General features: G+C 45.2%; 1 protein-coding gene across 1 annotated transcript; it reads left to right on the forward strand.

The window, feature by feature from the left end:
• Positions 1-5,152: 5,152 nt before the first annotated feature.
• LOC147846072 (uncharacterized) lies at positions 5,153-10,133 on the forward strand. Its single transcript, XM_088649568.1, has 3 exons — positions 5,153-5,161; positions 6,786-7,606; positions 8,683-10,133. Exons 1-3 carry the CDS (start codon positions 5,153-5,155, stop codon positions 9,143-9,145), a joined length of 1,293 nt encoding a protein of 430 aa, XP_088505694.1. The 3' UTR covers positions 9,146-10,133.
• Positions 10,134-11,157: the final 1,024 nt, after the last annotated feature.

Raw genomic sequence — 11,157 nt, forward strand, 5'->3', positions numbered from 1 at the left:
TCCGAATCCTCCCATTCATGGCACTTCCGTTCCCCTCCTCGGGGAACGAAGGGTTACTTCTGTAACCTCGAACGTTTTGTAGACTTATACCACTGGAGATCCCTTTGAGTTCTCACTTGTAGCAAGCTACCTACATATTGATGCTTGAAAGATCTTAAGAGGGCTGTTTATCTTTTCCACTGCTGAAAATACAGGAGCGTTCACTCATACTTTGGTGCACTTGTTTTAAAGATCCCCAATTTTGCGTTATAAATGGTAATTTTTTTGGTTTTTGGGGTCTCCAACAACAGGCTGATATGCATGCAAGGTCAAAAAACACTATTATTGTCTTATAATATGCATTACTTTTTACGTAATTATCCCAACGACTTCCATACGATTCATTTAATGATTCATTTGTTCCTAAATCCCTCTGTGTGAGGCTAATTTGAGCTTATCGGTCCAATGACCCAGTCTATTGTGATTGGTCGACTGGATTCAGCACGAGACAGAAAGAAACACCCACCATGGTTATGATGTAGCACAGAGTATGTGAGAGCCCAATGCTGGAATGCAATGACGCAATGCAGTAAACGACCAGCAAATTACTGTACTCTTGATCACACATTAAGTAATAATCCAAACAGTGGCAAAAGTTGAACTACTTTGAAAATCAGCAAAGGATCAGGAGTTCAGAAATGCATTTAAATCTGTAAAGAAAGAAGCACGCATCGCATTTTAACAGGGTTTTGGATGCAACATATAAAAAGCCCCATAAATATTTAAACTGAGTTACAGTACAGGCACTGATTTATAATAGATAAGTGATAACAAGCTGTGCGGAGTGATTACAAGAACACATTATTAAATGTGTTCTTATTTGCAAACTACAGAAAACGAGGCAACAATTTTATTTACACTTATATGTTATGAATCAAAGGAAAAAGAAACTGGTTAATATGAACTGTAACAGTCACTGACAAAGTCTCTGTCAAAGTCTCCATACATAATACTCTCTGCTGCTCCTTCTTTTAATAGCAAATGGCTGGCGAATCCCACGTTGTGGCGTAGGTTATTGGATTAATCATCAGAGAAATGACAGGAAGAAACACAGCACTGGGTTGGCTATACTGTGGTATTATTGTAAAAACTAACTTTAACCCTTTATTCCCCACAGCCGAATCATTATCTGTCAGTGATAGTCATCTTCATGTCATGATCAGTCCCATGATCCCCTGCACTCCGCTAGTGTCTGAAGGGAAAGGCGTGTTCACGTTTTACTGGAACTGGCACTTCATAATTGAGAGATGTACTGCTGGGGTGTCCAAACTCGGTCCTGGAGGGCCGGTGTCCTGCATATTTTAGTTCCAACCCCAGTTAAACACACCTGAACCTGCTAATCAAGATCTTTCTAGGTATACTAACTTCAGGGAGCTGTGTTGAAGGAAGTTAGAACTAAACTATGTAGGACACCGGCCCTCCAGGACTGAGTTTGGGCATCGCTAATGTACTGTATTGACGTCGATGCATTTAAGCAAAAGATCCGAAACCCAACACAATTCATTTATACGACTCTGAGTCGACTGTTACTTTAAATAATCAATAATTTTAAACACAGTACACTTTTTGATTTAAGCCTCAGCTGGATGTTTTCATTCACTTAGTGCTGTTACAAAAACCCATAGGCGCATTTAAAAGTCATCAAAACATGAAACAAATAGATGCTTACAGTATAGAGTAAATTAGTACCCAGCTATATGTTCAGCAGTGCTGGTTTTATTTATACCAGTCTTACCTACTTACTATTCATTTTGTTCCTTAGAGATTCTGTTAGAGCATTAAAATAACTGAAAACAAAAAAGTGAAAACTAACTTTATTTAAGGGTGACGTTTATTCTGTAGACTACTATTAAATTTAGATTTTTTCATTCATTCATTCATTTATTCATTCATGTTCTTTTCAGCTTGGTCCTTTTATTAATCAGGCGTCGCCACCGCGGAATGAACCACCAACTTATCCAGCATATGTTTTATACAGCAGATGCCCTTCCAGCTGCAACCAATCACTGGGAAACAACCATACACACTCATTCACACACATACACCGGACGATTTAGCTTACCCAATTCACCTGTACCGAATGTCTTTGGACTTGTGGGGGAAAGAGGAGCACCCGGAGGAAACCCACGCGATAGCGGGGAGAACATGCAAACTCCACACAGAAATGCCAACTGACCCAGCTAAGGCTCAAACCAGCGACCCTCTTGCTGTGAGATGCCAGCACTACCTACTGCGCCACTGCATCGCCTTGATGGATTTTATTATTGTTTCTAAACTGCTTTTCTTCAACCGAACTAAAATAAACAAGACTTGATCAAGAAACAAAAAAAAAAAAATGCATGTTTAAAAATAATACAAAATGTCACAGGAGAGCTAATAATTCTGCCTTCAACTTTATATATGCATGATTTTAAAAATTATAAAACATACACTTGAGTGTGTTTTTTTTCTGTAACTTTTGACTGGTAGTGTATGAAGTAATTCAAATCTTTTCTAATCTCCGGAGAACCATGAAGCCAATTCAGAAAATATACAGAGGAAAAATCGTTCATATGTATATATGAATTTTTGCTACAAAGAGCCATTAAACAATATTATATTTATATTCTTAGATCTGACAGAATTGATTTAATGGCCCACATGCTATATACAGTACCACTCCAAAGTTTCATGTCAGAAAGTTAAGTTTTTGTATATGCTTTTGAAAGAAGGCTCTTCTGTTTAGGCACCACATGCTGTATGCAATCAAGAGAATGCATACATAATGCAGAAGATGCAGTACAATTAGTGCAATTGTGAAATTTTGCAATTTAAATAACTGATTTATATTTAAATATATTAAGAAGAAAACTTCTTATTCTATATTAAGAGTAAACTGATGAAGGCTGATGGTTTAGTTGTCAAAGTTGATGAGTATTTTCTTGGTGAATTATGCCTTTAAGTGACAAAATAAATGAGAAAACTAAAAAGAAATCTACATGTAGCTGCAAGCAGATATTATCGAGGATCAAGTGCTATTTCCAAAAATCTATAATTTATGCTTACAAACAAACAAACAAACAAACAAACAAACAAACAAACAAACAAACAAACAAACAAGGCAAGTTTAATTATATAGCTCATTTCATACACAGTGGCAATTCAAAGTGCTTTACATAAACAAGCATAAAAAAGACAAGTATAAGAAAAAAAAAACAAACAATAGAAATTATTTAAAACAGATAAAACAGATTAAAATGTGTTAAAACAGTTTACAAAATAATTTAAAAAAAGAAAAAAAAAGAAAAGAACATGTTAGTGTGATCTGTCAGAAAACACATGAGGACAGGTGTGATGTGCTCTGATTTTCTGCTTCTGGTTAGAATCCTGGCTGCAGTATTTTGGATGAGCTGCAACTGTCTGACTGTCTTTCTGGGAAGGCCAGTGAGGAGGCCGTTACAGTAATCCACCCTGCTGCGGATAAAAGCATGAACAAGTCCTCACTGGTAACAAAGTATCTAATTCTTGTAATGTTTTTGAGATGATAGTATGCTGATTTACTGACTGCTTTAACATAACTATTAAAACTCAGATCTGTCTCCAGAGTCACACAAAGATTTTTGACCTTGTTTTTTTGTTATTTGACCTTTAGGGCCCTATCATACACCCGGCGCAATGTGGCACAAGGCGCAGCACAATACTCTTTTGCTACTTTTAGCTCTGCGCAAGGGTCATTTTGAGGTGTTGCGCCACGCTGTTTAAATAGCAAATGCATTTGCGGTCAAATGTGCGCCCATGGGTGTTCTTGTCTAAAAAATCAGGCGTGTTTTGGCGCGTTGCTATTTTGAGATCTTTAGACCAGAACAAAGTCGGTCTATTGTCTGGTGCAAAGTGCGCTTGGCTTACACACTACACACTACAAACAAGATGCAGAGCAATACGCAAATAGCTTTACATATGAAAAATATATAATATCTCAAGGATATTATATATATATATATATATATATATATATATATATATATGTATATGTATAAATATATATATATATATATATATATATATATATATATATATATATATATATATATATATATATATATATATATATATATAAATAATAAGGATATATACAGGATATAAATATAAATGATTAAAATATTACAAAACATATTAATTTCTAGCCTACATAAAGATTTAAAAACCACTGCCTTACTTTATTCATCTCGGGAGGCTTTTTCAGTTCATTCAATTTGCTATTTGTTTGCTAGAAAATAGAACTGAATTTAGAAATAGTTTTGAAAAAAATATTTGCGCTTAACAAGCAAAATTAATTATTTATAGGCTAATTAATGTCTGTGCGTAAAGGTTTCCTTATCCACGAGAGCAAAAGCAAAAGTGACCTTACTTTACGTCAAAATGCGCTTATGGCGCGATGCAGCTGGCTCTTAAAGGGAATGGGAGATGAGGTTCTAATTGGTTTATTCTGAAAACACACCTATAACTCATTAAGAAAATAAACTCAACCCTTTTAGACCATGCGCTATGGCGCAAAGCGGATTTTCCCGTCCTTAAATTAGCAAAAATGCATTCTGACACACCCTGAAAGCGCTTGCGTTTTGCTCTCTGCGCATGGACTGTCAAAATAGAGCCCTTAGAGCCAAGGTACGCATTCACCTTGAAAACCTCATCTCTGTTCCCAAACGCAATGACTTCAGTTTTCTTTTTGTTTAACTAAAGAAGTTTTGGCACATCCAATTGTTAACTTTTTCAATGCACTGGCAGAGGGTGTCAATCGGGCTGTATTCATTGGGCAGTAATGCTAGGTAGATGCAAACAAAACAAACAAACAAACAAACAGTTTAAGCCATGTGCCTTAAAAAAACAGTATTTTCCACCTTTTAAAAAGTTAAAGTGTGACCTATCAGAGGATCCTGTTAAAAATGATCATGCTTTATAAATGTGTGTTTCATTTTCTCTTTGATGAAAGATTCTTTTTCCTGCTGAGGACCTAAATCTCAAGCAACCTTCACTGAAGGCGAATCGCTCAGGATGTCCAGCCCTTCGGTTAACTCTCCACCGTAAGACCCTGAGCAGAAGGTTGATCTGCAGTCACAGAAACACACAGCGCTCCATGTGCAAGGTAAACAACGACTGATAGCCCGCTGAGCTGAGGGCACTGAACCGATACGCTCGTGCTTTGGCTCCTTCTCTTCCTCGCGTTGATTTCTCAAAGCCGGATCTGTATCACGAACAGCAAACTGAAAAAAGGCAAATTGCTTTGTCACACCCAGACATGCTTGACTACACTGAATAATTGCACTGCAGCGCTGAAAAAGAGCTGTTTTCCTTTTATCTAATGAAGCCTTTAAGGCCAGGGGAGGTGCGTGCTGCGTGAGGAAATGTATTGGTGTGGGTGAGAGAGCGAGAGATGTTTTGATAAGCTAATATGTTGATATGTCTGTAATTTGTCCCTCAGATCCACATCTACATGGCCTTGTCCGGTTTAAGGTCGAGGCGGGAACGAGTTCAATAATGCCAGAGGGAATTACAGACAGCAGAGTCTTCAGACAACAAGAGTGAGGTTTGCTGACGCTTCATTCTACACACTGATACCTGCAGGGCTGCTGGCAGACAGATAGGAGAGGAAGAGAGACAAAAAGAGAGAAAAAAAAAAAAAATATATATATATATATATATATATATATATATATATATATATATATATATATATATATATATATATATATATATATGTTGTGAATGGAAGTGATACAAACGACTGAAGGTAAGATCCAAATGCAGGTTTATTCGCTGGTCAGGCAAGCAATGGTCAAAACAGGTATGAACAGGCATATACGGGCAAATCCAGAGTCGAAGTCGGTAAACAGGCAAAAGGTCGAAAGGCTGGCGGCTAAACAGGATAACGAGGATACTAAGCTAGGAACTGACACGGAGAAACAAGATCGGGAGAAACGCGTAGAAATGTCACCAAACAGTAGACAAGACTTGGCCATGTGAATGAGTGTGTGTGCTGCTTAAATACTGTGTGTAATCAGTCTCTGTAACAGGTTTCAGCTGGTGATGTAATCAGGAAGATGAGTGACCAGGCGTGCGTGATTGGAAGAAGTGCATGTATGGAAATGTAGTCCTGGGGAATGCGGAGGTGAGGTTCATGAAGAAAGAGGAAACCAGCGATCTCCAGTGAATGATCGCTGGTTATCGTAACATAGCCCCCCCTCTAAAGAGCGGCTTCCAGACGCTCCAAATACAGTTCAGGCGGGAGGTGGAGCGGAGGCGGAACAGGGGGAGGGATGGAGGGCCAGGACCATGCAGCTGGAGCGTACCTGGGGCATGGAGCTGCTGAAGACCCGGAGCGTGGAGTTGTGGAAGACCCAGAGAGTAGAGCTGTCGTGGTCCTGGATCGTTTGACAATGGAGGACCTGGAGCGTGGAGCTGCGGAAGACCCGGAGAGTAGAGTTGCGGAGGGCCTGGAGCGTGGAGCTGCGGAAGACCCGGAGAGTAGAGTTGCGGAGGGCCTGGAGCGTGGAGCTGCGGAAGACCCGGAGAGTAGAGCTGTCGTGGTCCTGGATTGTTTGACAATGGAGGACCTGGAGCGTGGAGCTGCGGAAGACCCGGAGAGTGGAGTTGCGGAGAGCCTGGAGCGTGGAGCTGCGGAAGACCCGGAGAGTGGAGTTGCGGAGGGCCTGGAGCGTGGAGCTGCGGAGGGCCTGGAACATGAAGCTGTGACCATTGAGGAAGCTTAGGTAGCAGCAGCCATTCAGGAAGTTCAGCAGACGGCGGCCATTCAGGAGGCTTGGGCGGCGGCCATTCAGGAAACTCAGGCGGCGACCATTCAAGAAGCTCAGGAGGCGGCGGCCATTCAGGAGGCTTGGGGGGCGGCCATTCAGGAAACTCAGGCGGCGACCATTCAAGAAGCTCAGGAGGCGGCGGCCATTCAGGAGGCTCAGCCGGCGGCCATTCAAGAAGCTCAGGAGGCGGCGGCCATTCAGGAAGCTCAGGCGGCGGCGTGGACTCTGGCTGCGGCGTGGACTCTGGCTGCGGCGTGGACTCTGGCTGCGGCGTGGACTCTGGCTGCGGCGTGGACTCTGGCTGCGGCGTGGACTCTGGCTGCGGCGTGGACTCTGGCTGCGGCGTGGACTCTGGCTGCGGCGTGGACTCTGGCTGCGGCGTGGACTCTGGCTGCGGCGTGGACTCTGGCTGCGGCGTGGACTCTGGCTGCGGCGTGGACTCTGGCTGCGGCGTGGACTCTGGCTGCGGCGTGGACTCTGGCTGCGGCGTGGACTCTGGCTGCGGCGTGGACTCTGGCTGCGGCGTGGACTCTGGCTGCGGCGTGGACTCTGGCTGCGGCGTGGACTCTGGCTGCGGCGTGGACTCTGGCTGCGGCGTGGACTCTGGCTGCGGCGTGGACTCTGGCTGCGGCGTGGACTCTGGCTGCGGCGTGGACTCTGGCTGCGGCGTGGACTCTGGCTGCGGCGTGGACTCTGGCTGCGGCGTGGACTCTGGCTGCGGCGTGGACTCTGGCTGCGGCGTGGACTCTGGCTGCGGCGTGGACTCTGGCTGCGGCGTGGACTCTGGCTGCGGCGTGGACTCTGGCTGCGGCGTGGACTCTGGCTGCGGCGTGGACTCTGGCTGCGGCGTGGACTCTGGCTGCGGCGTGGACTCTGGCTGCGGCGTGGACTCTGGCTGCGGCGTGGACTCTGGCTGCGGCGTGGACTCTGGCTGCGGCGTGGACTCTGGCTGCGGCGTGGACTCTGGCTGCGGCGTGGACTCTGGCTGCGGCGTGGACTCTGGCTGCGGCGTGGACTCTGGCTGCGGCGTGGACTCTGGCTGCGGCGTGGACTCTGGCTGCGGCGTGGACTCTGGCTGCGGCGTGGACTCTGGCTGCGGCGTGGACTCTGGCTGCGGCGTGGACTCTGGCTGCGGCGTGGACTCTGGCTGCGGCGTGGACTCTGGCTGCGGCGTGGACTCTGGCTGCGGCGTGGACTCTGGCTGCGGCGTGGACTCTGGCTGCGGCGTGGACTCTGGCTGCGGCGTGGACTCTGGCTGCGGCGTGGACTCTGGCTGCGGCGTGGACTCTGGCTGCGGCGTGGACTCTGGCTGCGGCGTGGACTCTGGCTGCGGCGTGGACTCTGGCTGCGGCGTGGACTCTGGCTGCGGCGTGGACTCTGGCTGCGGCGTGGACTCTGGCTGCGGCGTGGACTCTGGCTGCGGCGTGGACTCTGGCTGCGGCGTGGACTCTGGCTGCGGCGTGGACTCTGGCTGCGGCGTGGACTCTGGCTGCGGCGTGGACTCTGGCTGCGGCGTGGACTCTGGCTGCGGCGTGGACTCTGGCTGCGGCGTGGACTCTGGCTGCGGCGTGGACTCTGGCTGCGGCGTGGACTCTGGCTGCGGCGTGGACTCTGGCTGCGGCGTGGACTCTGGCTGCGGCGTGGACTCTGGCTGCGGCGTGGACTCTGGCTGCGGCGTGGACTCTGGCTGCGGCGTGGACTCTGGCTGCGGCGTGGACTCTGGCTGCGGCGTGGACTCTGGCTGCGGCGTGGACACTGGCTGCGGCGTAGCCTCTGGCTGCGGCGTCGGCTCTGGCTGCGGCGTAGACTCTGGCTGTGCTGGAGGATCTGGCAGCGCTGGACGGTCTGGCAGCGCTGGAGGGTCTGGCAGCGCTGGAGGGTCTGGCAGCGCTGGAGGGTCTGGCAGCGCTGGAGGGTCTGGCAGCGCTGGAGGGTCTGGCAGCGCTGGAGGGTCTGGCAGCGCTGGAGGGTCTGGCAGCACTGGAGGGTCTGGCAGCACTGGAGGGTCTGGCAGCACTGGAGGGTCTGGCAGCACTGGAGGGTCTGGCAGCTCTGGAGGGTCTGGCAGCTCTGGAGGGTCTGGCAGCACTGGAGTGTCTAGCAGCTCTGGAAGGTCTGGCAGCTCTGGCAGCACTGGAGGGTCTGGCAGCTCTGGAGGGTCTGGCAGCACTGGAGTGTCTAGCAGCTCTGGAAGGTCTGGCAGGTCTGGTAACTCAGGTAGTGGTGACCATTCTGGGGGCTCAGTTGATGGCACTTCAGGAACTAGAACAGGAACTAAGGCAGGAACGGACAAGGAACAGGAAACCATCTTGTGAGCTGGTGGCAGATTGGCGTTTACCACATTGTGAGCTGGAGGGCTGGTTGTGACCACATTGTGAGCTGGAGGACTGGAGTCGGCCATCTTGTGAGCTGGAAGACTGGAGTCGGCCATCTTGTGAGTTGAAGGACTAGATGCGGCCATTTTCTGAGCTGGGAGTGTGGTGATGGAATGAGCAGCAAGCCCCGGTGTTATCTGGTCTTGCTGTACACTGCCCCTACCCAAAAAATATTTAGGAGTTTCCTCCACCTCACCTACGGTGAAGGACGAGTCCACAGTGCGTAACGCATAGTCCAAAAATTCAGAGAATGTCCCTCGAGAACGAACACTTGAAAGTGTGCTCTTTAGCGGCTCATTAAGCCCATAAATAAAAAAGTCAATGAGCATACAGTCTGGTAATTCAGTGGTGTTAGCGATCTCCAAATAACACTGGATGTGGTTCTCGAGGGATTGATTACCTTGGCGTAGACGAACCAAAAACACTGCTGGATCCATGTTGGCCGAGTCTTCTGTTGTGATTCGGGAGAGATACAAACGACTGAAGGTAAGATCCAAATGCAGGTTTATTCGCTGGTCAGGCAAGCAATGGTCAAAACAGGTATGAACAGGCATATACGGGCAAATCCAGAGTCGAAGTCGGTAAACAGGCAAAAGGTCGAAAGGCTGGCGGCTAAACAGGATAACGAGGATACTAAGCTAGGAACTGACACGGAGAAACAAGATCGGGAGAAACGCGTAGAAATGTCACCAAACAGTAGACAAGACTCGGCCATGTGAATGAGTGTGTGTGCTGCTTAAATACTGTGTGTAATCAGTCTCTGTAACAGGTTTCAGCTGGTGATGTAATCAGGAAGATGAGTGACCAGGCGTGCGTGATTGGAAGAAGTGCATGTATGGAAATGTAGTCCTGGGGAATGCGGAAGTGAGGTTCATGAAGAAAGAGGAAACCAGCGATCTCCAGTGAATGATCGCTGGTTATCGTAACAATATATATATATAATTAAACTGCTGTAAAAATGTACCAGAATATATATATATATATATATATATATATATATATATATATATATATATGTATATATATATATATATATATTTTTTTTTTTTTACTTATTTTTTGTAAAAGAAAAAAAAAAAGTAAAAAGTTCTAAATTGCAAAACAAGTCCTAAATTGCAAAACAACTAAATTGCTTAGAAAATAACAGGATTTTAACTCTTTAACTGCCAAATATATAAATGATGTCTCTGATTTCAGCGCTTTCCACTAGTTTGAAATATACTTACGGTGGTAGCTCGATTGAAATACACTTTTTACCCACATCACATACATAGTTAACTACAGTATATGCGACAAACAAAACATAATTTGATTTTTAACAATATTATAATTAATCGACAAACTGTTATACACTGTTTCTTTTCAATGGCTTAAACTTATTTAAAATATCCCATATTTTTCTTACTTTTATGCTGTTCTGGAGCCATGTGCACCCACTAACAGATCAAATCTGCTTCTCTGTGATTAGGTTTAGGTTGTTATAATGGCTTGATATTTTGTACAGTATTGCTAAAGCATTTTTGATATATAAAACATGCTAAGTATATTAACATTAACAATCTAATAAAATGTACAGGAAATGAGAAATAAATAAAATAAAAATTATACAAACAGACAATATCTCAAATAATTATAATAATTACAAGAATAAAACTTGTAGATTATTTCAATCAGGCAAATGAGTTGATGGCCATTTCTAATAGTGGACAAATATTTTGCAGGCAATTTAGATCTTAATTCGTTCTCTGAGACTGTTTAGTAAAGTTTTTCTGAGTCATTTAGATTAAAGAATTAATTTAAGTTTAAATAAGTTCTCTCGTGGCTGTTCGCATACATTTGACAACGGCTTTAGAAAGAGAAAGCAAAAACAAATCCCGGACATTTTAGGAGATTTTAAATCAATATGAGAAAAAAAAAAAGTGTCTAAATATACTTGGGCGGCTGTTAATATA

The sequence above is a fragment of the Danio rerio genome, chromosome 3 (assembly GCF_052040795.2).
Source record: "Danio rerio strain M-AB ecotype USA chromosome 3, GRCz13ab, whole genome shotgun sequence".
Lineage (NCBI taxonomy): Eukaryota > Metazoa > Chordata > Actinopteri > Cypriniformes > Danionidae > Danio > Danio rerio.

Coding starts and splice junctions, on each gene's coding strand:
- LOC147846072 (XM_088649568.1), top strand. Junction 7,607..8,682: donor GCGTGGACTCTGGCTGCGGC/GTGGACTCTGGC, acceptor ACGGTCTGGCAG/CGCTGGAGGGTCTGGCAGCG.